Source organism: Piliocolobus tephrosceles, chromosome 15, assembly GCF_002776525.5.
Source record: "Piliocolobus tephrosceles isolate RC106 chromosome 15, ASM277652v3, whole genome shotgun sequence".
Lineage (NCBI taxonomy): Eukaryota > Metazoa > Chordata > Mammalia > Primates > Cercopithecidae > Piliocolobus > Piliocolobus tephrosceles.
In genome coordinates, this window is record NC_045448.1 from 32,718,332 (window position 1) to 32,744,731 (window position 26,400).

At 40.0% G+C, this 26,400-nt stretch overlaps 1 protein-coding gene across 4 annotated transcripts in view; it reads left to right on the forward strand.

Annotated features, from left to right (window-relative positions):
• The window catches only part of TTC27 (tetratricopeptide repeat domain 27), a 191,910-nt gene that overhangs the window by 68,857 nt on the left and 96,653 nt on the right, over nucleotides 1-26,400 (forward strand). For all 4 annotated transcript variants that reach the window (XR_002732440.1, XM_023216383.1, XM_023216384.2 and 1 more), the window contains one exon: nucleotides 9,321-9,434. Coding sequence is in view for 3 of the 4 variants with exons in the window: in XM_023216383.1 (XP_023072151.1) it covers nucleotides 9,321-9,434 (114 nt within the window). In the remaining variant the exon portion in view is untranslated. The remainder of the gene's footprint in view (nucleotides 1-9,320; nucleotides 9,435-26,400) is intronic.

Genomic DNA, 26,400 nt, shown 5'->3' on the forward strand with positions numbered 1-26,400 from the left:
GATAATTTATATATCTATAGGAAAAATGGGCATCTTAACATCATACTGTATATAAAATGTAATTCCAGATAGATCGAATATATAAAAGTGAAAAGCAAAACTATAAAGCTCTTAGAGGAGGAATGTAGGAGAACATCTTTGAGACCTTCGGACAGTCAAACAGGACAGTAAAGCTCTAACAAAACAGAAAGTAATACGCTGGACCATAGTTAGCACTTCTTTTATGAAAAGATACCATTACTGTTGTAAAGCACTTAGACCAGTGCCTGACCAGCACATAGAATGTGTTATGTGTTTATTAAATAAAAATAAATAAATAAAATAAATAACAAAACAGCAAAAACAGGAAACTTGTATCCAGAACAAATAAAATTCTGGTTAGAACCACCGTTGTAGCGGCTTTTGCAGTTGAGTAGTTACTGCATTTTTCTCAGAACAAGAGGCTCACTCTCTAGTTGTCAGCCTTCTGGTAACCTCTGTTATTTAGGACCAGTTTTAGAGCGAATTGTTCAGAAATTTTCATAGCATTTCTGAAATATGCGTATGAATTATTGGAATAAAAATATGAATTGTAAGAATTAACATGTATTTTATATCTTCATAAATATGTGTCCTTTGGGAGAAATAAATAATTAAAAATAAAGTGTTTACTATAATTATATAGAAACACATCAGAGCCTTTTCATGTGCTAAAATAACCCAGCGTTTGGGAAAAAAATTCTGAAATTTGGGAGCGTTGTATATATGCATACTGGATGCTTCATACAAAATATTATTAGTAGCTGGGCCTAGTGGCTCATGCCTGTAATCCCAGCACTTTGGGAGGCCAAGACAGGAGGATCAGTTGAGGCCAGGAGTTCAAGACCAACCTGGGTAACATTGTAAGATCTGTCTCTATTAAAAAAAAAAAAAAAAGAAAGAAATTATTAGTGGCTTAAAAAAAGTAATGAAATATTATTTTGGGTGTAATTATGTTTTTGTCTTTATATATGTTTTATGTTTTTAGCAATGCTAAATTTGAATGTAAGATTGCTTTTTTTTTTTTTGAGACAGGGTCTTGCTCTGTTGCCCATGCTGAAGTGCACTGATATGAACACAGCTCAGTGAAACCTGGGCCTCCCAGGCTCAAGCGATCTTCCTGCCTCAGCCTGTCAAGTAGCTGGTACCAGAGATGTGCACTGCCACACCGGGTTAATTTTTTTATTGTTGTTTTTTATTTTTTCTAGAGATAGGGTATTGCTGTGTTGCTCAGGCTGATCTCAAGCTCCTGGGCTCAAGCAGTCCTCCTGTCTTGGCCTCCCAAAGTGCTGGGATTACTGATGTGAGCCACTACGCCCAGCCTGCTCTTTTTAAGGATTTTAACAGTAGTGGTTTTGTAAAATACATGTTTTTTTTATGTACTTAACACAAAATGTACTGTCTTAACCATTTTTGAGGGTACAGTTCAGTGGCATTAAGTACATTCACAGTGTTGTGCAACCATCAGTATTATCCATGTGAGAACTTTTTCAGCTTCCCAAACTCTGCACCCATTAAACAATAACTCCCTTTCTCCCCTCCCTTTAGCCCTTGCAGCTGCCATTCTACTTTCTATCCCTGTGAGTTTGACACTTTCTATCCCTGTGAGTTTGACTACTCTAGGTACCTTATTTAAGGGGAATCATAAAATATTTGTTCTTTTGTAGGCCAGGTGCGGTGGCTCATGCCTGTAATCTCAGCACTTTGGGAGGCCAAGGCGGGTGGATCACCTGAGGTCAGGAGTTCAAGACCAGCCTGGCCAACATGGTGAAACGCCATCTCCACTAAAAATATAAAAACTCAGGCCAGGTGCGGTGGCTCACGCCTGTAATCCCAGCACTTTGAGTGGCTGAGGCGGGCAGATCACGAGGTCAGGAGTTCAAGACCAGCCTGGCCAATATGGTGGAAACCCCATCTCTACTAAAAATACAAAAAGTAGCCGGACACGGTGGTGCACGCCTGTAGTCCCAGCTACTCGGGAGGTTGAGGCAGGACCATCGCTTGAACCCTTGAACCCAGGAGGCAGAGGTTGCAGTGAGCCGAGATGGCGTCATTGCACTCTAGCCTGGGCAACGAGAGCAAAACTCTGTCTCAAAAAATAAAATAAAATAAAAATAAATAAATAAATAAATAAATTAGCTGGCTGTGGTGGAATGCACCTGTAATCCCAGCTACTTGGGAGGCTGAGGCAGGAGAATTGCTTGAACCTGGGAGGCAGAGGTTGCAGTGAGTCAAAATTGCACCACTGCACTACAGCCTGGGTAACAGAGCGAGACTCCATCTCAAAAAAATTTAAAAAAAAATTGTTCTTTTGTGACTGATTTCACTTAGCATGGTGTCCTCAAGGTTCATCTGTGTTGTGTATATCAGAATGCTATTCTTTTTTAAAGCGGATTGATACTCTGTTGTTTCTATACCACGTTGTTGTTGTTTTTTTTTTTTAATTAAAAAAACATTTTTTTTTGAGACAGAGTCTTGCTCTGTTGCCCAGACTGGAGTGCAGTGGTGCAATCTTGGCTCACTGCAACCTCTGCCTCCCGGGTTCAAGCAATTCTCCTGCCTCAGCCTCCTGGGTAGCTGGGATTCCAGGCACCCACCATCACGCCCAGCTAATTTTTTTGTGTGTTTTTAGTAGAGACTGGGTTTTATCATGTTGCCCAGGCTGGTTTCAAACTACTGACCTCAAGTCTTCCACCTGCCTCGGCCTCCCAAAGTGCTAGGATTACCGGCATGAGTCACTGCACCCAGCCTATACCACATTTTATCATCCATTCCTTCACAAACATTTGAGTTGTTTTTGCCTTTTGGGTATGTGTATAATGCTGCCAGGAATATTGGTGTGCAAATATTTGACTTCAGTTCTTTCAGGCATGACCCAGAAATGGAATTGCTGAATCATGTGGAATACTATATTTAATTTGGAGAGAATTTTTTCTAATACTTAGATTTACTTTTTTCATACAAAGATAGCATAAAGTATCTTCTATAGAATGCAAAGCGGTCACTAAAAGTTTTACAGTTCCTGTTATTCCCCGATGTATTTTGTTTTCCACTCACAGAATTAGTGAGAAACCAATGGGCGTGGTGGCTCATACCTGTAATCCTAGCACTTTGGGAGGCCAAGGTGGACTCATTGCTTGAGCCCAGGAGTTTGAGACCAGCCTGGGCAAAAACCTTGTCTCTACAGAAAATTAAAAAAATTAGCCAGGTGTGACGGCAAGTGCCTGTAGGGAGGCTAAGTCAGGAGAATCACTTGAACCTGGGAGGCAGAGGTTGCAGTAAGCCGAGACTGTACCACTGCACTCTAGCCTGGGCAACAGAGTGAGACCCTGTCTCAAAAACAAACAAAAAGAAATAGTGGGTAGCTAGAATTCTATGATAATAACAAATTATATTAGCTTATATTTAGGTCTATGTACTCAGTCACACATTGCCTCTTATTATCAAGGCTGAAACTCTGTGCTTATTTAACCTCTTAATATGCAAGACACCATTCCAAATCTGATGACTTACAATTTGATAATTTCAACGTCTTCTTTTATCTTTACCAATTTTTGGCATCTGAGCAATTTAGCTGTTCTTAAGTACTTCTTTCTTACACTTTTACTGAATAGTAAAGAAATGTGCTTATATTTCAGTAAATATGAAGTTTGTAATAATTGCATTTAGCTTAATGTTAAAATAGAAAATAACCAAAATCCAACAAAGATGAACTTAGGAATTTATTTTCCCTTCATTACTTAATTTCTCTTCATTACTACAGAATTTTGGAGGTGGTTGGTCAACTTTTAGTCTACATTTTTCTCTTTATGAATAAGACGTCTTTAGTCCCACAGAGCTTAACCTGCTTATTCAAGGGCACATAGATAATGGCTGGGACGGTAGAGGAATTCAAGCTAGTTTAGAAAAGAATTAATTTTTTTTTTTGGAGACAGTCTCACTCCGTCACTCAGGCTGGAGAGCAGTGGAATGATGTTGGCACACTGCAACCTCTGCCTCCTGGGTTCAAACGATTCTCATGCCTCAGCCTCCTGAGTAGCTGGAATTGTAGGTGCGCACTACCACACCCAGCTAATTTTTGTTATTTTTAATAGAGATGGAGTTTCACCATGTTGGCCAGGCTGGTCTTGAACTCCTGACCTCAAGTGATCTGCCTGCCCTAGCCCCAAAAGTGGCCACTGTGCCTGGCCAGTAATAATTAATCTTAATTTGTAGATTTTTACATAGCACGGTAGCACATTATGTTGGTACCCTATTATATTATTACTTGCCATGAAGCAAATGGAATATTATGATTTTTATTTCTGATACAGGGTCTCACTCTGTTCAGCCCAGGCTGGAGTGCAGTAGTATGATCATGGCTCACTATAGCCTTGACTGGACTCAAGTGATCCTCCCACTTCAGCCTCCTGCATGGTTGGAACTACCTGGACATGCTACCACGCCCAGCAAATTTGATAAATTTTTTTGTAGAGACAAGGGCTTGCTATGCTGCCCAGACTGATTTCAAACTCCTGGTCTCAAGTGATTCTCCCGCTTCAGCCTCCCGAAGTGCTAGGATTATAGTTGAGCCATCTCACCCAGCCATAAAGTAATTTTTTTTCTTTTTCTTTCTTTCTTTTTTTTTTTTTTTTTTTTTAGCATTTGGTACGTGTTGTCTTAAAGAAAAAATATTTCAAGTAGTGTTTAAGTTTCTGAGCTGCCTTACAAAAGCCTATGTAGACCTGAGATTGCCTAGGTCATAGTAATAAAAGTATTATGTCATGGTAGCTAGTTGTTATGTACAATATTGTGTCCTTGGGAGCATATGTTCCCAATTCTATGTAGGGAATGCCCAAAAAAAGAATCTATTAGGTTGATTTTCATAAGCACCAGTCACTGTTAGTTTACATTTCTGTTTCATTTCTTTTTATGCCCCTGTCCCTTTGTAACAGAAGACAGAGGAAAAGTCTCTTTCTTTGTCCCTCTTTTTATCCCTTTCTTGCAGTGTACCAGACAGTATGTAAGGCACTAGGAATCAAATAGCTGGGACTTCTGCCCTGGAGGAACCAAACTAGATGCAGTGATAGAGAATCACTGAATAGAGGTGGAGTCATTAGATGAGGTGGTTGAGAAGCCTCCCTCACAAAGTGGCATTTAGGCCAAGACCTAAATGAGACAGAACCAGCCTTGTAGGCATTGGGGTGATCACTTCTCAAGTTCTAAATGGAATGGAATTAAGAGCAGCAACCCCCTATTGGGGGGCATGGTGAAGACTCTGAGTTAACTCTATCCAGATGTTTGCGTAGATTATGGCTTGAGCTCTCACCAGCTGGGGTTGGCCTGCTGCTTAGGTAGGTTAGATTGGTGTTCTCTCCGTTGCATTTGGTTGCCGAAATTTTTTTAAAATGCCATTTTCTAATACGTCAATAGAGCTTCATAAATCAACATATTTCCTGTTTAGTTTTCTTCTTATTTACCCAATGTCCCATATTATGGTCAATTCTCACCTTATGGGCGCAGTGTTTTATAAAATATATTGAATATAGCCTATGTGCAATTGCTTTCTTTCAGAAAGACTTTCTCAAGTCTTTATATCTCCCAGCCAAATAGACATCATTACATTCTTTAGTGATGCTGTTATCCAGTTAGTTCCTTCTTCAAAGCTTTTCAAATGTCTGTCAGATTGTATCTTATTTTCAGTGTTTAGTGAGAGTGTTTTGGTTGACCTTCAAATAAAAATCTTAGGCAAGCCTCTTGTTCTCATACCAGTGTAGAAAACAGTGTGACTTTGTTGTTTATCTGAGGAAGATATTTCATCCCTTTGCTGTGCAAGCCTTTGGGACAACCTTTTTAAAGGTGGGTTTTAACTCTTACAAGCCCATGGGCTGAGCTGGTCTGTGCACTACACCATTGTTGCTGGCAGAATGATCAGTGTGGTTGGAAGGTGAGCACTGTTGCCCATGCCCACTCCGGAGAGAGATTTGCTGTTAAGGGTGAGCTTAACACTGGGGCTCCTGGAGGGGCCAGGTGTGCTCTTCAGTGGGAACTCTCATAGGCTCCATTAAGCTTTACTTATTTATACTTACTTAATGCTCCCAATTCTGTGAGAGATGGGAATGCGGCTCCAATTTTAGAGAGGAGGAAAGTGAGACATCCAGGGAGATCGAGTAACTTCCCCAGGTCACTTGGTGGGGCTGGGATGCCTCTTGATCTTTTACTCTGCAGCCTTTTCCCACTGTTTTACAGAGCCCTTTCCTCAGTACTCTTCCATTCTGTTGTCATGGGATTACAGTTGATAATCCCTTTAATAAGATGCAAAGAAAATGAAGACAGTGATGTGACCCATTGTGGGTAGTGGAATCAGTTTTGCAGATTTACCTAATGAGAAAAGTCCTTTTCTTTGAAAATTCTTTTTTTTGTGTTTTTTTTTTTTTTTTTTTTTTTTGAGACGGAGTCGCCCAGGCTGGAGTGCAGTGGCCGGATCTCAGCTCACTGCAAGCTCCGCCTCCTGGGTTTATGCCATTCTCCTGCCTCAGCCTCCGGAGTAGCTGGGACTACAGGCGCCCGCCACCTCGCCCGGCTAGTTTTTTGTATTTTTAGTAGAGACGGGGTTTCACCGTGTTAGCCAGGATGGTCTCGATCTCCTGACCTTGTGATCCGCCCGTCTCGGCCTCCCAAAGTGCTGGGATTACAGGCTTGAGCCACCGCGCCCGGCTGTTTTTTTTTTTTTTTGAGACAGAGTTTTGCTCTTGTTGCCCAGGCTGGAGTGCAATGGCACAGTCTCGGCTCACCGCAGCCTCCGCCTCCTAGGTTCAAGCGGTTCTTCTGCCTCAGCCTCCTGAGTAGCTGGTATCACAGGCACCTGCCACCACATCCGGCTAACTTTTTGTATTTTCATTAGAGACTGGGTTTCATCATGTTGGCCAGGTTGGTCTCGAACTCCTGACCTCAGGTGATCTACCCTCCTCAGCCTCCCAAAGTGCTGGGGTTACAGGCGTGAGCCATCATGCCCTGCCTGAAAATTCTTGAGATCACATTTTATAATAAAATCTGACAAGTAGTGTTGTACATTTTAAAGAATTAGTTTTTTTAATGTCTTCTCTTTCATTATTCATATTTTTATAGGGCCATATGCACCTATTTATGTCAGTAAATTCATTCTTTTTGTAGACTTAAGTTAATGGAGGCCAATGAGATGAGGTTATACATTAATCTTGAAAACTATATTTCAAGGGGATAAAAATATTTTAATTTGCAAAGTTAATTATAGAATAATAAGATTAGAGGCCGGGCACAGTGGCTCAAGCCTGTAATCCCAGCACTTTGGGAGGCCGAGACTGGCAGATCATGAGGTCAGGAGATCGAGACCATCCTGGCTAACACGGTGAAACCCCGTCTCTACTAAAAAATACAAAAAACTAGCCAGGCGAGGTGGCGGGCGCCTGTAGTCCCAGCTACTCGGGAGGCTGAGGCCGGAGAATGGTGTAAACCCGGAAGGCGGAGCTTGCAGTGAGCTGAGATCTGGCCACTGCACTCCAGCCTGGGCGACAGAGCGAGACTCCATCTCAAAAAAAAAAAGAATAATAAGATCAGAATGTATGTTTTATGGGGGCAGGGATCCTGTCTGTTTTCTTTGCTCTTCTGTCCTTAGGGCCTAGTACACACTGCCATGTAGGGAGTAGGTGCTCAAGTGAAGTAATGAACAAATTTCACTAAGGTTCCGTTCTTTTGATTCTCCTCTCTTATTCATGTATTCTTTACCTAATCCTCTTCCTTCACCATCTCCAAGGCTCTTTACTGAGTCCTCTTTTTACATTACTCTACTTTCTAATGTTTCTATGGTAGTAGCATCCATGTCCAGGAAGTAGTCATATCTTAATTTGGCTATTTAAATGAGCACAAGTTTATTTGGAGAAAATGTTATAAAATAATATAAAGGTGTTCTGGGGCTTAGGATACTAAGTGTTAGTACCAGCTTTTGCTATTAATAGAGGTGTGACATTGAGCAGGTAATTTAACCTGTTGGTGCTTCGTTTTCCTCTTAATTGTAAGGGGATTGGTCTAGATTAGAGGTTAGTTGGTCTAGGTTAGAGGTTAAAAATTCAAATGCCTATAGGAGTCAAGCAGGTAATACAAATGAGTGAAATGAACTGTAAGGAGTTATAGGCTGAAGGACTTCTTGCTAATCTTTAATGAGAGTTTGGAGTTATGAATGAATTTTATAAAAGACAAATACTTTATCTTAGCCTAATAGTTCTTAAAGTTGGCTACACTTGAGAATTACTTGAGGTGGGGGAGGGGAGTGGTATTTTAAAAAACACTGATGCCAGCCTGGGCAACATAGGGAGATCCTGTCTCTACAAAAATAAAATAAAATAAATTAGCCGGGCATGGTGGTACAGGTCTGCCTTCCAAGCTACTCGGGTAGCTGAGGTGGGAGGATTGCATGAACTCAGGAAGCCGAAGCTGTAGCTTGCTGTGATCATGCCACTGCACTCCAGCCTTGGTGACAGAGTGAGATCCTGTCTCAAAAAAAAACAAAAAAACAAAAAACAGCCACCAAAACTGCCACCCACATCCTGCTCTCAGAGATCTGATGTGCTTTTAGAATACCAGACTTCCCAGGTGCTTCTAATGAGTAGCTACATTTTCAGTAGTTAATTGTACTCTAAGATGTTTTCCAGACCAGACTTTTTGAAACAAGAGAAGGACCAAGGATGGCGTCAACTTTCAGATAAATAAACAGGTCTTTCTTCTCTATTTGTAGTAATCTTTACTGAAAGTAATTGTTGTGAATGATAACCCAGTGACAATATCAGATTCCAAGTTGTCATCAAAGAGAGTTTAAATTGTGCTCATTATACCAAGCAGTCAGTGTTTATCATAGTACATTTTGTCCCTGTTTTCACTTATCCAGTACTTTCGCTTTGTTTCCCACTACATTTGTGATCATATTGGATGGTTTCTACTATATTCTCTGAGTAATGGTGGTCACAGCTTTCTTGGGGGTTAGGTTTCACTGTGTGCATATTCGGTTTTGATACAGGCCAGTCTTTGTTAAGATGCCCCTTCTAGGAATGCATTTTCATTAAAATTGGAGACTCCCTACCTTAACGAATGCCAGAAAGCATTCTCATATGTTTTAGAATGCTTCCTGTAATACAAATTGAGAAAAAGAGAACTTTTTGTTCACTGGAAAGATTTTCAAATCTGTGTTTAACTGTACCTTGATATTTTTGGAAGAATTAATTTTGTCCTATTCAGAATGAGATCACCTAGCTTATCTCTTTTCTATCTTTTTTTCCTCCTGCTTCTATTAGTGTTTGCTTTCACAACCAAAGTTCTGGGCCATTCAGACATCGGCCTTGATCCTCCGGACAAAACTTGAGAGAGGAAGTACACGCCGAGTGGAACGGGCAATGAGGCAGACACAGGTAGGAATTAATGTTGGCAATTTGTGTGCTTCTTCCAACTCTCTATTGCTATCAATAAGCATACGTGTTTGCTATGAATGAAAGAATGAGACGGCTTACATTTTACTCAAATAATTTGTTACCGTTTAGAGAATAAGTTCTATAATTTTACTTCTTGGTTCCAAAGCCCAGCTCTGTGACTTAGCAGCTCTGTGAACTACCAAGTTAACCACTTAACCTCTCCAAACCTCATTTTCATCATCTGTAAAAGAGGTTAATAATAATAACAGCACTTAGGCTGAGCACAGTGGCTCACGCCTGTAATCCCAGCACTTTGGGAGGCTGAGGCAGGTGGGTCATGAGGTCAGGAGTTCGAGACCAGCGTGGCCAACATGGCAAAACTTCATCTCTACTAAAAATACAAAAATTAGCCAGGCATGGTGGCAGGTGCCTGTAATCCCAGCCACTTGGGAGGCTGAGGCAGGAGAATCGCTTGAACCCAGTAGGCAGAGGTTGCAGTGAGCTAAAATCATGCCATTGTACTCCAGCCTGGGCAACAAGAGAAAGACTCTGTCTCAAAAAATTAAAAAAAAAAAAAAAAATAGCACTTACAGGTTTATGGTAAGCATTAAAAGAGACAATATAAGAATAAATAAATAAAGAGATGCAGCCCCATAGGTATGGGTTGTATAAAGAAATAAAATTCATCCTGATGCAAAAAATATTCATTGATGAACTAACCACATGTAAGATTAATCCATATTCAAGTAACGTTCTTCATTTAATGCTAATGTTTATTCCTATCCAATGAGTCAATAGCATTTAGTCTCTTTTACACATTTTCTCATAAACTATCCATGATGCAAATTTATTACCAAGAAAAATGGAAAATCTTGCAATAGGTACAGGATTTCATAACATCAGTGTCTTAGTCTGTTTGTGCTGCTACAACAATATACCTGAGACTAGGTAATTTAATTTATAAAGAATTGAAATTCATGTTCTCACAGTTCTAAAGGCTGGAAAGTCTAAGATCAAGGTGCTGGCGTATTCGGTGTCTGATAAAGCCTCATTGCTCATGGATGGCACTGTCTGGGTGTTCTCATATGACAGAAGAGTGGAAGAGAGTGAACCCATCCTTTTACACCATTTTATAAGGGCCCTAGTCTGGCTTATGAGGGCTCTGCCCTCAAGATTTAATAGTTTCCTAAACATCCTACCTCCTAATACTTTCACATTGGCCATTAAGTTTCAACATATATATTTTGGAGGACACATTCAGACTATAGTAATTAATGAGAGTGATTTTTTTTTTTTTTTTACTTTTTTTTGACACAGGGTCTTGCTCTGTTGCCCAGGCTGGAGTGCAGTGGCACAGTCTCGGTTCACTGCAACCTCTGCCTCTGGGGTTCAAGCAATTCTTATGCCTCAGCCTTCTGAGTAGTTGGGATTACAGGCGTGCACCACCATGCCCGTCTAAGTTTTGTATTTTTAGTAGAGATGAAGGTTTCACCATGTTGCTCAGGCTGATCTCAAACTCCTGGCGGCCTCCAGTGGCCTCCCAAAGTTCTAGGATTACTGGCATGTGCCACTGTGCCCAGCCAAAAATTTATTTTTATTTTATAGAAATTTCAAACCTACATAAAAGTCATAAGAACAGTATGAAGAATTCCCATATACCCTTCACCACGAGATCCTGTTTAGGCTTTATCAACTTGTCCTCATAACGTCCTTTGTAGCACAGGGATCCAAGCCTGGCATTTCACTGTCATATCCTTTCAGGCTCCTTTATTCCAGAACAATTCCTAGTCCTTTTTTGACCTTGATGGGTTTGATGCTTTTGAAGATTATGGGTTATTTTGGAGACTGCCCTTCAGTTTGAGTTTGTCTGATGTTTCATTATTTGATTAAGGTCATAGAATTTTGGCTGTCATATTATAGAAATAATGTAGTACTCTTCTCCCCTCAGGTGGCACATGATGTTCACTTATCCTGTCACTGGGGATGTTATTTGATCATTCAGTAAGCTTGTGTTTGTGAGATTTCTCCCCAAGTAAAGTTAGTCTTTTCCCATTGTAATTAATAAACATTTTCAGGGAGTGGTATCGTTTGGGTATTTGTCCCCTCCATATCTCTTGTTGAAATGTGATTCCCATTGTTGGAGATGGGGCCTGTTGGGGGGTGTTGGGGTCATGGGAACAGACCCCTCATGAATGTCCTAATGCCTTCTCCACAGTAGTAAGTGACTTCTCCCTCTGTTAGTTCATGTGAGAGCTTGTTTGAGAGAGCCTGGCTTCTCTTTTGTTTCCTTACTCGCCATGTGATCCACTTGCTTCCCTCCCCTTCTGTCGTGACTAAAAGCTTCCTGAGGCTTCATCAGAAGCTGAGGTACCATGCTTGTATAGCCTGTAGAACCATGAGCCAAATAAACATCTTTTCTTTATAAATTACCAAGCCTCCGGTATTCCTTTATAGCAACACAAAACAGATTAACACAGGGAGTTACTCTGAGACCATCTGATTTGTCATCTAACTTTCACCCATAGGTTTTAGCATTTATTCTTTTGTTTTTATATTTTTATTTATTTATTTTTACTTGCCACTATACTAATGAGGAGGTTTTAGCATTTTTTAAAAATGTGTGTATTTATTCATTTATTTCTTCTTAGAGATAAGGTCTTGCTCTGTTGCCCAAGTTGGAGTACAGTGGTGTAATCATTGCTCTCTGCAGCCTTCACCTCCTGTGCTCAAATATTCTTCCCGTCTCAGCCCTCAGCCTTACCACTAGTTAGGGCTACAGGTGCATGCAACTGTGCCTGGATAGTTTTTTAATTTGTCATACAGGATCTCACTATGTTGTCCAGGCTGGTCTCAAACTCCTGACCTCCAGCAATCCTCCTGTCTTGGCCTCCCAAAGTGCTGGCATTATAGGTGGGAACCACTGTGCCTGGCCTGGTTTTATTGTTTATTGATATATCTTCTCTGCATAAGTTAGCGTTATGTATTGCCAAGTGGTAATTTTCTAATTCCATGATTCTTTAATAATTTTTTAAATTGGTATTCTACTGTAAGGAAGAGCTTTCTCTTCTCATTTGTTTTTCCATGTATTTATTTACTTGATTGTGAACTCATGGATTCCTGTTTTATTTTATGGGGTGTAATCTTACATTTTCGTTACTTAGTTACTTTTTTTTTTTTTTTTTTTGGAGACAGAGTCTTGCTTTGTCACCCAGACTGGTGTGCTGTGACATGATCTTGGCTCACTGCAACCTCTGCTTCCTGGGTTCAAGCGATTCTTCTGCCTCAGCCTCCCGAGTAGCTGGGATTACAGGCACCCATCACCACACCCAGCTAATTTTTGTATTTTTAGTAGAGATGGGGTTTCACCATGTTGGCCAGGCTGGTCTTGAACTCCTGACCTCAGGTGAGCCACTGTGCCTGGCCCCCTTCTTTATTTTAGTGATAGGACCTCCTGAATTTTATCCAGGCATATGACTTCTGGTCCTCTTTTGCATGTTGGAGAGGCCAGGTAACTAAGCTGTGAACAGTAAGATGTGGATGAAGTAATATGTACCACTTCTGGATCATACCCTTAAAAGGGAATGTGTGCTCTCCTGGTACTTTGTCCCTTCCCTTTGGCTGGGAAATCAGGAGAACTGGGCCGCCAACTTAGACCACAGATGTTTTGAAGGTGGCTGAGCCCTTTTAGCAGTTCTGAGCCATTCATTGTTTTAGTCTGTTTTCTGCTGTGATAACAGGGTACCACAGACTGGGTAATTTATAAAGAAAAGAAATTTATTTCTTACAGTTCTGGAGATTCGGAAGCCCAAGACCATGGTGCTAGGAGGTGGTGAGGGTCATCCCCTGGCAGAAGGGTAGAAGGCAAAAGGAAGTATATGCAAGAGAGAGCTCCCTTTTATAACAAAGCCACTTCCATGGAAATTAACCCACTCCCATGGTAACAGCATTAATCCATTCATGAGGGTAGAGCCCCCACCTCCCACCACTGTTGCATTGGTCACCAAGTTGCCAACACATGAACTTTTAAAGGACACATTCAAACTATAGCACTGTTGAATTTATAAATGAAAGAGAAACAGAATTCTGTCTTGCTCAAGTCTACTTTTTGATCTTTTTGTTATAGCAGTTTAGCCTATATCCTAAGTAAGCAGGCTGAGGCAGGAGAAGCATTTGAACCCAGGAGGTGGAGGTTGTAGTGAGCCAAGATTGTGCCACTGTACTCCAGTCTGGGTGACAGAATGAGACTCCGTCTCATTAAAAAAAAAAAAAAAGAGGCAGAGAGAAAAAAACGCTATTAAGAATAAAAAGAGAAAATATATTTACTATTCATTAACTGGAAGTAGATCACCATAAAGGTCTTCCTCCTTATTGTCTTAACATCGAGTAGGCTGAGGAGGAGGAGCAAAAGGAGGAATTTTGCTCCTCATGGACGGCAGAGGCGGAAGAAAACCCATATATAAGCGAACCTGTACAGTTCAAAGCAGTGTTGTTTTACAGTGGAAAAAACTGGCAAACACTACCGTAACCTTGTGATTATGATTAACATCATTGGTGATAGAATCGTTGATACAGGTTCAGTATCCTTTATCTGAAATGCTTGGGACCAGAAATGTTTTGGATTTTGGATTGTTTTCAGACTTTGAAATATTTGCATATACATAATGAGATATTTTGGGGATGGGACCCAAATCTAAACACAAAATTCATGTCACTAGGGTGCAACACCTGCTGATAAGAAATAGAAAGAAGCAGAAGAAAATGTCAATCCAAGGTGTTGGCTCAGTGGAGCCTACAGTATTTCCCACTTTGCTGTCTCCTTGGGCTGAAATGGCTGGACCTGTCCTCTGCCTTCTCTTCCCTATCACTGGATATGGGCAGCCTCAGGAAGGGGCATGACCTCAGGCTAGGTGCTCTCTAGCTGAGGTGACGCTGAAACAGCTGATAGTTCAAGACAATCTGTTGTCCTCACTCCCGCAGCTAGACCCCACCATGTAGGGCAAAGAGGGAAGGTGAAGATATAGTTGATTAGCATCTTCAATTATGGTGGATTACACCATTGTTTTAAAGTTTATTAAAAATTCAGTTTACACTAAAATTGTAAAATGTTGAAATGACTAAAACATAGTTTATTTAAGGAAATACACGTAATACATTTTTTTACATTATGGAAAAAGTTTAAGTGTCTGTTGTTGTTAAAGCTTCAGCCTTCTTTTTTTGTTTGTTTGTATTTGAGATGGGAGATCTTACTCTCCCACCCACACTGGAGTGCAATGGCGTGATCTCGACTCACTGAAACCTCTGCCTCTTGAGTTCAAGTGATTCTCCTGTCTCAGCCTCCCGAGTAGCTGGGACTACAGGCATGCACCGCCTGCTTACTTTTTTGTATTTGTAGTAGGGTTGGAGTTTCGCCATGTTGGTCAGGCTAGTTTTGGCCTTCTTAATAGAAATAGTGCTAGACTACATTCACTTATTGGTGAAGGACATATTGACCTAGAAATAATTTGCCCTTTAGCCATCTCTTTCAATAACTTTGGCACATAAAATAAGTAGGTCAGCATTCATTTTTCTTTTATAGCATCTGATTAAACTAAAAAAGTGAATCTTTTATGTGTTGATAAGTATATAGCTTTTCTTTCTTTCTTCCTTCCTTTCTTTTCTTTTCTTTTCTTTTCTTTTCTTTTCTTTTCTTTTCTTTTCTTTTCTTTTCTTTTCTTTTCTTTTCTTTTCTTTTGAGACAGAGTCTCACTCTGTCACCCAGGCTAGAGTGCAGTGGCGTGATCTCAGCTTACTGCAACCTCTACCCTCCCGGGTTCAAGTGATTCTCCTACCTCAGCCTCCCAAGTAGCTGGGATTACAGGCACATGCCACCACGCCTGGCTAATTTTGGTATTTTTAGTAGAGATGGGTTTCACCATGTTGGCCAGGCTGGTCTTGAACTCCTGACCTCAAGTGATCCACCTGCCTCAGCCTCCCAAAGTGCTGGGATTACAGGTGTGAGCCACCACGCCCAGCCTGTATATATCTTTTCAATTCTAAACCTGCATTTGTGAAGATTATGTTTTTAGATGTCAAATAACAAGAATGTGTTTTGAGTGGAAAACATGGATTTAAAAGAAGGCTGGGAGCAGTGGCTCACACCTGTAATCCTAGCACTTTGGGAGGCCAAGGCAGGTGGATCACTTGAGGTCAGGAATTCGAAACCAACCTGGCCAACATGGTGAAACCCCATCTCTAGTAAAAATACAAAACAATTAGCTAGGCATGGTGGCGGGCACCTGTAATCCCTGCTACTTGAGAGGCTGAGGCGGAGAATTGCTTGAACCCAGGAGGCAGAGGTTGCAGCAATTCGAGACTGCGCCACTGCACTCCAGCCTGGGCGACAGACCAAGACTCTGTCTCAAAAAAAAAGAAGAAGAAGAAGAGTCAAATCACTGTGCTCTGGCATTTTTCCTTTGCATTGGCCTTACTATATTTGGGGTCTGTTCATTTTGCCATTCAAATGCTGCATTATCAAGAGAGTTGCGTAGCCCACTAACTGTAGAACAGAATTAGAGAGTCGTTACTTCTGCCTCCGCAGGGTAGTATTGTAGAAAATGCTCTTTACTTCCCCAACCCAGAAATCTTGGAAATTAGTCAGATCATGTGACAGGATGAATGTACAATTTGTCTAAGTTTCTGTCAATGTTGAGGCATTTAGCTCATCATCTGAACTTCTGCCAATTCCCCTGATTCAGAACTTGATATTACTTTGTTTGTTGAAGTTACTGCATCCCTGAGGAATAAGAGGAAAGTGATTTTAAAATTACATGTATATATTAAGACAGTGTTGTGTTTTTTTAATTCTGTTTTAGTTTCTATGAATATCTTTTCCCTTCCACAGCAGTGTAAAGTAATACAATGATAAACTGTTAAAAGTTGAGGAAAAGGCTGGGTGCGGTGGCTCACGCCTATAATCACGCCTAGCACTTTGGGAGGCTGAGGCGGGTGGATCACCTGAGGTCAGGAGTTCAAGACCAGCCTGGCCAAAATGGTGAAACCTTGTCTCTACTAAAAATACAAAAATTAGCTGGGCATGGTGGCGGCGCCTGTAATCCCAGCTGCTCAGGAAGCTGAGGCAGGAGAATCGCTTGAACCCCAGGACACGGAGGTTGTGGTGAGACGAGATCGCACCACTGCACTCCAGCCTGGTGACAGAATAAGACTCTGTCTCAAAAAGAAAAAAAAAAAAGACTTGAGGAAAAATAAGCTAGAAAGGACCCTCTTAAGGAAAAGTTTAATCTTGTTCTATTATGTATTGAGGAAATGCAGGTGTGATGAAGTCAGGTAACCTTGCCCCAGTTTGTCTGGCTAGTTAGTGACAGTCTGGACTACACAGACTTACACGGTTGCAGGCAGTTACACTGAAGGCTTCAGCGGCAAGTCCTAAGGAATGGCAGATTTGGAAGAGATCTGTAAGTGAGACGTGCCAAACTTGAAAAGAAAATGTTTCATCACACCTAAAGGTAAATAAATCATGATTATAAGGTCCGCAGAAGAAGAAGGAACTCCAAATTGAGGACAATCTATTAAAAACATCTTGTCTTCTGAAATTATTTTAGGCTGCAATTTTTTATTGCATGTTCAAGGCAGTGGTGATGTTAGTGACAATGAAGAAAATCATGTTTATGGAAACTATTTTAATGACTATGATTCAGAAGCTGCTTGAAATAAAATAAGATTATATTCTTCAGTAATCATTTATACCCTGCTTTTCTACCAGTGGAGTATAAAATAGTGTTCTTTATCGTCATTCAGCCTTTCCGTCCCCATCTGATCTAAATTCTTTTTTTTTTTTTTTTTTTTTTAATGAGAATCTCACTTTGTCACCCAGGCTGGAGTGCAATGGCATGATCTCGGGACTGCGACTTCCACCTCCTGGGCTCACCTGATTCTCCCGCCTTAGCCTCCCAACTACAGGTGTGCGCCATCATGTCTGTCAATTTTTGTATTTTTTTTAAAGACAAGGTTTCACCACATTACCCAGGCTGGTCTTGAACTCCTGGGCTTAAGCTATTCACCTTCCTTCGCCTCCCACAGTGTTGGGATTACAGGCGTGATACACCGCACCCACCCTTAAATTCTTATATTCAACATTTTATCATAAGATCACATCCTTTTCTTTTATATGCTATGGTTCATGTGCATCTCCCAAAGTTGATGTGGAAACTTAATCCCCAATGCGAAAGTATTGAGAAATGGTACCTTTAAGAGGTGATTAGGTCATTAATGGATTAATGCCAGTATTTCAGGGGTTAGGTTCCTGATAAAAGAATGAGTTTGGCTTCCTTCCGTCTATCTCTCTTGCTCTCACTCTCCCTCTTGTGCCTCTGCCATGGGATCATGTAGCAAGAGGTCTTTTCCAGATGCAGGCCCTTCCATCTTAGACTTCCCCGTCTCCAGAACTATAAGAAATAAAATCTCTGCTCATTGTAGGTGACCCAATCCTAATATTCTGTTACAGCAACACAAAGGGCCTAAAACATTTTGTAATCCAAAGGTGAAGCAAATTAATGGAAACTACATACATTCAAAGGGACCATCTTATTTATGTCCAAACCAAAACATTTTTGAAAAAAAAATTGTGCAAACCAAATTTGTCATTGTTTTCTTTCATATCAAGCTCTGTCTTCTTTCATATCAAACTCCTTTTACTTGGTGTTAGATAAACTCAGTTCAGTCTTTGGAGATCAATGTTAGATTGTTTTATGTTTATTACTGAAATAATCTTGATAATGAATTTTAATTACTTGGTTATCTCTTACACCTGTTAATTTAAGTCGTGAAAGTCTGTCCCTGTCCAAGCAGTTGTGCCTCTGAAGACGTTTGCCCAACAGGAAAATTTTTCTTCCTCCTTGGATTTCTGGGAGGACATTGCATTGAATTGGAAATTTGAGATTATTGCAGTTTTCTGTCCCTGGAGTCTGTTTATACTGCAATTTGACTTTCTTAACTGTGGTAATGAAGTCAGATTTCACAATTTTTAAATGACTTTTTTCTTCTTAGAATATTTGTTCTTTTTTTTTTTTTTGTCTTTTAGCTTCGCCTCAGGGGTACATGCACAAGTTTGTTAGATAGATAAATTGTGTGTCTCAGGTTTTGGTGTACAGATTATTTTGAAACTCAGGTAATAAGCATATTACTCATTAAGTAATTTTTCAATTCTTATGCTCCTTCCACCCTCCGCCCTCAAGTAGGCCCCAATGTCTGTTGTTCCCTTCTTTGTGTCCATGTGTACCCAACGTTTAGCTCCCAATTACAAGTGAGAGTATGCACTATTTGGTTTTCTGCCCCTGCATTAGTTTGCTTAAGTTAATGGCCTCTGGCTCCATCTTTGTTGCAGCAAAGAGCATAATCTTGTTCTTTTTTATGGTTCTGTAGTATTCCATGGTGTATATGTACCCCATTTTTTTCTTTTCTTTTTTTTTTTTTGGAGACGGAATCTCGCTCAGTCACCCGGGCTGGAGTGCAGTGGCGCAATCTTGGCTCACTGCAAGCTCTACCTCCCAGGTTCACTCCATTCTCCTGCCTCAGCCTCCCAAGTAGCTGGCACTACACGCGCCTGCCACCATGCCCAGCTAATTTTTTGTATTTTTAGTAGAGACAGGGTTTCACCGTGTTAGCCAGGATGGTCTTGATCTCCTGACCTCATGATCCGCCTGCCTTGGCCTCCCAAAGTGCTGGAATTACAGGCGTGAGCCACTGTACCTGGCCATGCCTACCCCATTTTCTTTATTTAGTCTACTGTTGATGGGAGTTTAGGTTGAGTCCATGCCTTTGCTATTGTGAATAGTGCTGTAATGAACATACACACACATGTGTCTTTATGGTAGACTGATTGATAATCTTTTGGGTATATACACAGTAATGAGATTGCCGAGTCTGATGATAGGTCTGTTTTAAGTTCTTTGAGAAATTGCCAAACTGCTTTCCACAATGGCTGAACTAATTTACATTCCCACCAACAGTATATAAGCGTTCCCTTTTTTCCACAACCTCTTTAGCATGTTGTTTTGTGACTTTTTAATATCCATTCTGACTGTTGTGAGATGGTATCTCATTGTAGTTTTGATTTGTATTTCTCTAATGATTAGTGATGTTAAGCGTTTTTTTCATATGCTTGTTGGCTGTGCATATGTCTTCTTTTGAAAAGTGACTGTTCATGTCCTTTGCCCACTTTTTAATGGGGTTGTTTTTTGTTTAAGTTCCTTATAGATTATGGATATCAGACCTTTGTCGGGTGCATTTGCAAATATTTTCTCTCATTCTGTAGGTTGTCTCTTTACTCTGTTGATAGTTTGTTCTGTTGTGCAAAACTCTTTTGTTTAATTTGGTTCAGTTTGTCAATTTTTGTTTTTGTTGAAATTGCTTTTGGCATCTTTATCATGGAATCTTTGCCAGTCCCTACATTCAGAGTAGAATTTTCTAGGTTATCTTCCAGGGATTTTATAGTTTTTGGTTTTACATTTAAGTCTTTAATCCATCTTGGGTTGATTTTTGTATATGGGTCAGAAAGGGGTCCAGTTTCAGTCTTCTACATGTGGTTAGCCAGTTATCCCAGCACCATTTATTTAATTTCCCCATTGCTTGTTTTTGTCAACTTTCTCCAAGATCAGATGGTTGTAGGTGTGCATCTTTGTTCCTGGGCTCTCTATTCTGTTCCATTGGTCTGTGTGTCTGTTTTTGTACCAGTACCATGCTGTTTTGGTTTCTGTGGCCTTGTGGTACAGTTTGAAGTATGCTAATGTGATTCCTCCAGCTTTAGAACATCTGTTCTTGATACTGTGTAGTTGCATGCATGCTTTGAAGAAGTGGGGATTTGTATCATGGTTAATTATGGAGGGAGGAAGACCCAGAATACCGTGTTTGTTACTATTGTGGAGATTATTGCTCCGGTGTGGGCTGAAACATTTCTCTTAAAGTTGGTAGTCCTTTCTTTATATGGCCCTCATGACCTATCTCATTAATTTCTAGTAATGATTAAGGGCATGTCATAATGAAACCCTTGATTGGAGGAATATTAGTCACAGTAATGTACTGTCAGGATTTGTTACTCTGAGGCTTGTACTTGTGTTTGAATAATTTGAGAAAGAGGTCCTTTATTTTTTTTTTTTTAATACTGATGGAATTACCACACTCTGCAGGAATTAGATGTAACACCTGGACCAAGTCCACAGTCAGTAGTAGTGAAGTGTGTTTTGTTTTTTTAAACTATGTCACTGTTCTTAATTGTTTTAATTATTTAAATGATACTGCTCATTATAAAAATATAAGCAATATGGAAGTGGAAAGTAAAAAACAACAGCTTTCTTTTCCTCTTGCTTGCCTCCAGTCTCAACAATTTGTACCTTCTAAACCTCTCTCTGTGCGTAAACATAAATATAATTTGACATAAGTGGGATCATCAGTCTTCTTGCTTTATACCTTTTCCCTCTAAACATAACAGCTTGATCTGCTCTGCATGCCAATACTTGTGAACCTAGCTCATTCATTCCAATAGCCATATGTCACTCTTTTAACTAGAAGTGCTACAACTAATTTAACTAATCCTCTATTTCTGAAAGTGTCCTTTAATTAATATTTTATTTTTAAACTGCATATTAAAAATTTTAGTACTGCATATAATAAAATAAATTAGATCACTCAGGAGGATTTTAAATGAAAGATATAAATTCTTCCCTAATTCTGAGTTCACTTTTAGCTATTTCTTTTTTAGTTGTTATTCTAGTGGTTTCCATTATAACTTTAAATATTTACATTTCTTTAATACTTCTGTCTCTTGATTTGTCAACTTTTTAGATAGAATCTGTTGATTCCACACTATAACAAAGGAAGAAATCTGCGCATCTCTCATCTCCTCTTCCATTTTTATGTTATTTTTCAATTGTTGGGGTTGTTACTCTATATTCTGTTGGGTTATTTTTGTCATGTATGTTTGTTCTATATGTTTTGTTGTTGTTTTTTTCTTTCAGAGACAGGGTCTTGCTCTGTTTTCCAGGCTGGAGTGCAGTGATACAAACATGGGTCACTGTGCAGCCTTGACCTCTTGGAATCAAGTGATCCTCCCACCTCAGCCTCTTCAGTAGCTAGGACCATAGACACCCACCACCATGCCAGGCTAATTTTTAAGTTTTTTGTAGAGGCAGGGTCTTGCCATGTTGTCCAAGCTGGCCTCAGACTTTTAGGCTCAAGCAGTCCTCCAGCCTTAACCCCCCAAAGTGTTGGGATTACAAGTGTGAGCCACTACACCTGGCTCAGATTTTTTTTTTTTGAGACAGAGTCTTACTCTGTCACCCAGTCTGGAGTGCAGTGGCATGATCACAGCTCGCTACAATCTTGAACTCTTGGGCTCAAGTGATCCTCCTGTTTCAGGCCCCCACGCCCAACTAATTTGCAATATTTTTGTTGAGACAGGGTCTTACTACATTGCCCAGGCTGATCTCAAACTTCTGACCTCAAGTGATACTCCCACCTCAGCCTCCCAAAGTGCTGGGATTACAGGCGTGAGCCACTGTGTCTGTCCTATATGTTGAATTTTTTAAAACTTCAACCCAATCTTACAGCATTGTAATGATGATGCTGTGAATGTACTGATTATTGATTATACACCAAATGGTGCAATTGGACCCATGGAGAAGGAAATGCAGTGCCCTGTGTCTAAGTGCCACTTGAAGGAAGCTGTCACAAGAATCAAGGTCCAGGGGATTCTCCACTGATTTTTTTTTTGCTCTTTGCATGGTCAGCTACCACTGCTTCTTTCCTGTTAGTTATTATCTTTCTTGTTTCCTTTTTTGCTTTTTTGTATTGCCTCATTGTGTAACTTTTTCACATGAAGAACAAATGTAGTTAAATTTGCGTCTTTGTGAAAAGTATTTTTCCATCATAATTCAGGAGTTTGGGTGTATAGAATTCTAGTTGCAAAATCATTTTTCTTCAGGACTTTAAATGAAGTCATTACCTTAATATCTCCTGTCATCCAAGTTTGCTAGTAAGTATGGCAGTCTGATTTTTGTCTTGTTTTAAGTTCTTTCTTTTCTTCTTGTTTTGAAATTTTTTAGAATTTTCTCTTTATTTTTGGAATTCCGGATGTATCTAAATTTGACCATGGGCTCTGGAGTCATACTGCCTGGTTTCCGTTCCCAGCGCTACCATATAATATACCTGCTTATACCTTGGACAAGCTACTGAATGTCTCTATGCCTCAGTTGGCTCACATAAATAATGGAATAAATGGAGTTTTTATGAGCATTGTATGAGTTAATATTTAGATCAGCATCTCAGGTTGGAAGTGCTTAATAAATGTTAGTTACATAATTATTTCTCTTTCTGGATTATATATTGGGTTATTTAAATAGAAGCAATTATGGCTCTATAGATGAAACAATTTAATTATACTTTAATTAATTATACTTTTTTCTTCATTCTTTAAAAAGCTTCTTTATCCAATTCACTTCTGCATTTGGAATTTTAGTAGAACTATGTAGAGACCTCCCAGATCTGTCTTCTGTGCCTCTTCTAAGCTGTTTGTCTTTTTGATTGAAGTTATAGGAGATTTCTCCCATCTTTTCTCCTGTATTACTAATTTTGACCATAAGCCCAATTAATAATATTTAGTCCATTCATAAATTTTTTTATTTTGACAATTATTTTTAATTTCCAGTAAATCTGCATTTTTCTGATTGTCCTTTTTCATAATAGTCTTTTGTGTTTTACAGATACAGTATCTCATTTAAATTTATTTGTGCATTATTAATTAGAATTTTAAAAATTATTCCTGTGAATTATCTATCCTCAGGTATGACCTGTCTTATATGTTCCTCTTGGCCTTTCTTTTTCATGGGTATTGCTTTTTCTTAAATGGCTGATGATTGCCAAAGCTGATTGTGTTGATAGTTAGCACAAGTGCCCTCTGTAGCAGTGTGGGTCTCGTTGTCTTAGAGGCTTTTCCACTAAGTGCAGGGCTGACTGCAGACTCTGTACTGTGACCAGAGTGTGGCTAACTAGCAGGCTCCTATAGGGTTGGCATGGGTCTTCCCTCTAAATCTTCCCCTAACGCTCTGAACCGGGAATCTGAGACAACTGGGCACTCTTGCTGTTATAACAAAGATGCTTCTCTTTTTAAATAAGCCTCATACCTCCTGTTGCTTCATTCTTTCATTCCTTTCCTTCTGAACAGACATGTGAGGTCTGAGATAGTATCTCCTAAGTGGTGCAAGAAGGCACTGTGCTTAACCAAGCCTAGGGGGCATAGGAGGCATCCAGAGGAGCTAGTAGCAGGATCAAGATCCCAAGTGAAAAGCCACAAACAAAGGATAGAGACCCAGTGAGGAGAACCTCCTCTCAGTGTGGTGTCTGAAGCATTGGCCAGTGGTTCTGAGCTACGGAAGTCATAGTCTGGAATGCAGGATCACCCTCACCAGAGTGACATCCAACAGATGAAGCTGTGCATAGAGCAGTGGACTAAACAATGTATGAGATATTCTTAGATGATACACTCAGGGAGGCTACAAAAGATACAAAAGGCTTTGCAGTGATTGGGAGAGGGACCTAGTCATCAAGAAAAAAGGTCAAAATGTTTAAAGGATGGAATAGCAGAGTCAGAAAGAGATGCAACAACCCAGATGACAGGTATTGAGGTTAACTATATGGGAAACTTATATTAGCTCTGCATCAAATATATTAACACAGGGCTTCCTTTTATGCCCCTAGACCAGAGCTAGATCTCAGGTCAAAGCAGCTCTTCAGAATTGCCTTCTGCATGTAGTCATAAAGAAGAACATTGGGCAGCAATGCAGTAGTTTGGGACAGAGAGCTAGCTTATGAAGATCATCTCAACTTGAGAATAATTAAGTGTGTCGTTCTCAAAGGGGTGAGAGAGAAGCTAACAGACACAACTGCAGGAGGTGATATTTAGTTACTCTAAGCTGGAGACAATACAGCATGATCTCAGATGCAGATCTGGGTTTCCCAGTACCCCAGAGTTTCCCATGAAGACATCCAGGGATAGAGGATGCCTCCCTGTGGAGGCACAGTACCAGAAGCTCCCCTGGGTATTCTCACAGGGGGAAAGGATGGTTTATGCCCACCTGCCACCTCCCATCCCCCAGCCAAATATTGATCATGAGGGTAAGTCTCCCTCAGCGGCCCAAGCTTCTGACCTGTCTTAGCTCCATTCTAAATTTTATGAGAAGAGGCTTTCAGAAGTCTAGTTTTATCCTGTAGCTAATAATAGCAACATAATATGTGAATTATGTTACTTCAGGATCTTCACTTCTCAGGTAGACTGACTGCTCCAACACTCCTTACTTTCTCTCCTTACCGCTGACTGGCCTCTCCCCATTCTTATTGGCACCTTCATTGAAAAATCAACTGACTGTATGTGTATGGTTTATTTTTGGACTCTGTTGTCACAGCTGTGTTTTAGCATTTATTAATTCTATCATGCTCTATTTGGAAACCTTTCCTTCATAACAGCTAGAATGTGAGCTTCTTGAGGGGTCAGTTTCTATATTTTACTTATTTTTACATTCTCAAAATGAACACTAAATGGATGTTTGCTAAATGATTAATTAGAAAAATAGAATTTTGAATTACTTATTAGCAGGACTAATTGAGAGTTAGCTGAGTTAGAGACTATGTTTTCATCTGGCACTTCAATAATCTGAGAGCTGTAGAGACCAGCCTTTCTGATATCATTCCAGTACAAATTTTTAGTGTAGTAACAAACCCCAATGCCAAAGCTAACAGGAACAGAAGAGTCACTATGATTACACTGAGATTAACATAGGGTAGTAATTCAGTTTGGTTGGTTGTATTATTTTAAGGGAAGGGAAAAGAGATGAAGCCATTTTCTTATTGGGTTTCCTAAAAAATAGTGAATTAATGCGTAAATCACTACCCCATGTGCTTCTAAGAAGTAATAAGAGCCTAAAGTTCAAATTAACTCCTTAATTTATGGGAAATATGTTCACTCTGTATTTTTTAGCATACCAGAAGACAAAGCTTTCCTTTAGTCATTTATTCTGTATTAAAGACTTCTCTCTCATGTGTTAGCATCTCAGAATATTCACGTGCTCTATTGTGTTTTCACGTATCTTCTTCACAGAAGTACGTCCACGTGCATTATACTTGGCAGACTTGGTATTGCCCTTGATGTGTAACTATTTGTTTGAGTAGAGAATCTCCAGCTGCCATTATGGAGTCTTTAAAGAAGGACTGGGAAGTGGAGTGCAGCACATGATCTAGTCATTTAAGCTGACCGTGGCTGTATTTGGTTTGCCTCATGAGTGGGTATGGCTTCAAAATTTGAAAAATTACATTTGATTTTCATGCTTATTTTAAATCCCCCTAAATGTAAGGTGCTTATAATGGACGAATAGAAGTTTAGAGCTTTTCATGACTCTTGACCTTCTGTCTCAGTAATATTTAAGAATTTTTAAGAACAGGTCTCAATGAGGAGTCATTTAGTTGTAAGGGACAGAAACCCAATTCAAACTGGCCATAGAAAAGGAAATAAATTGGCTATTATAACTGAGAATTCTAGGGATATCCCAGTCTCAGAGATAGCTGGATTCAGGGGTTCAAAGAGATCATCAGGCCTTTCTTTTTCTCTCTTTTCCCATCCTCATTCGCATATCTTTGCTTTTCTCCACCTTCCTCAGTATCAGGAAGGTTGTTGTCACAATAGCACCAGATTTCATTATCTATAGACTTCACAATCCAAGAGGAAGAGAAATCACAAGCTGCTATGGCCAAGATTTTTAAACTTCCTCACTTCATGTGGGCTTCACTTTTCTTTCTCTCTTTTCTTTTCCTTCCTTCCTTCCTTCCTTTCTTCCTTCCTTCCTTCCTTCCTCTCTCCTTTCCTTTCCTTTCCTTTCCTTTCCTTTCCTTTCCTTTCCTTTCCTTTCCTTTCCTTTCCTTTCCTTTC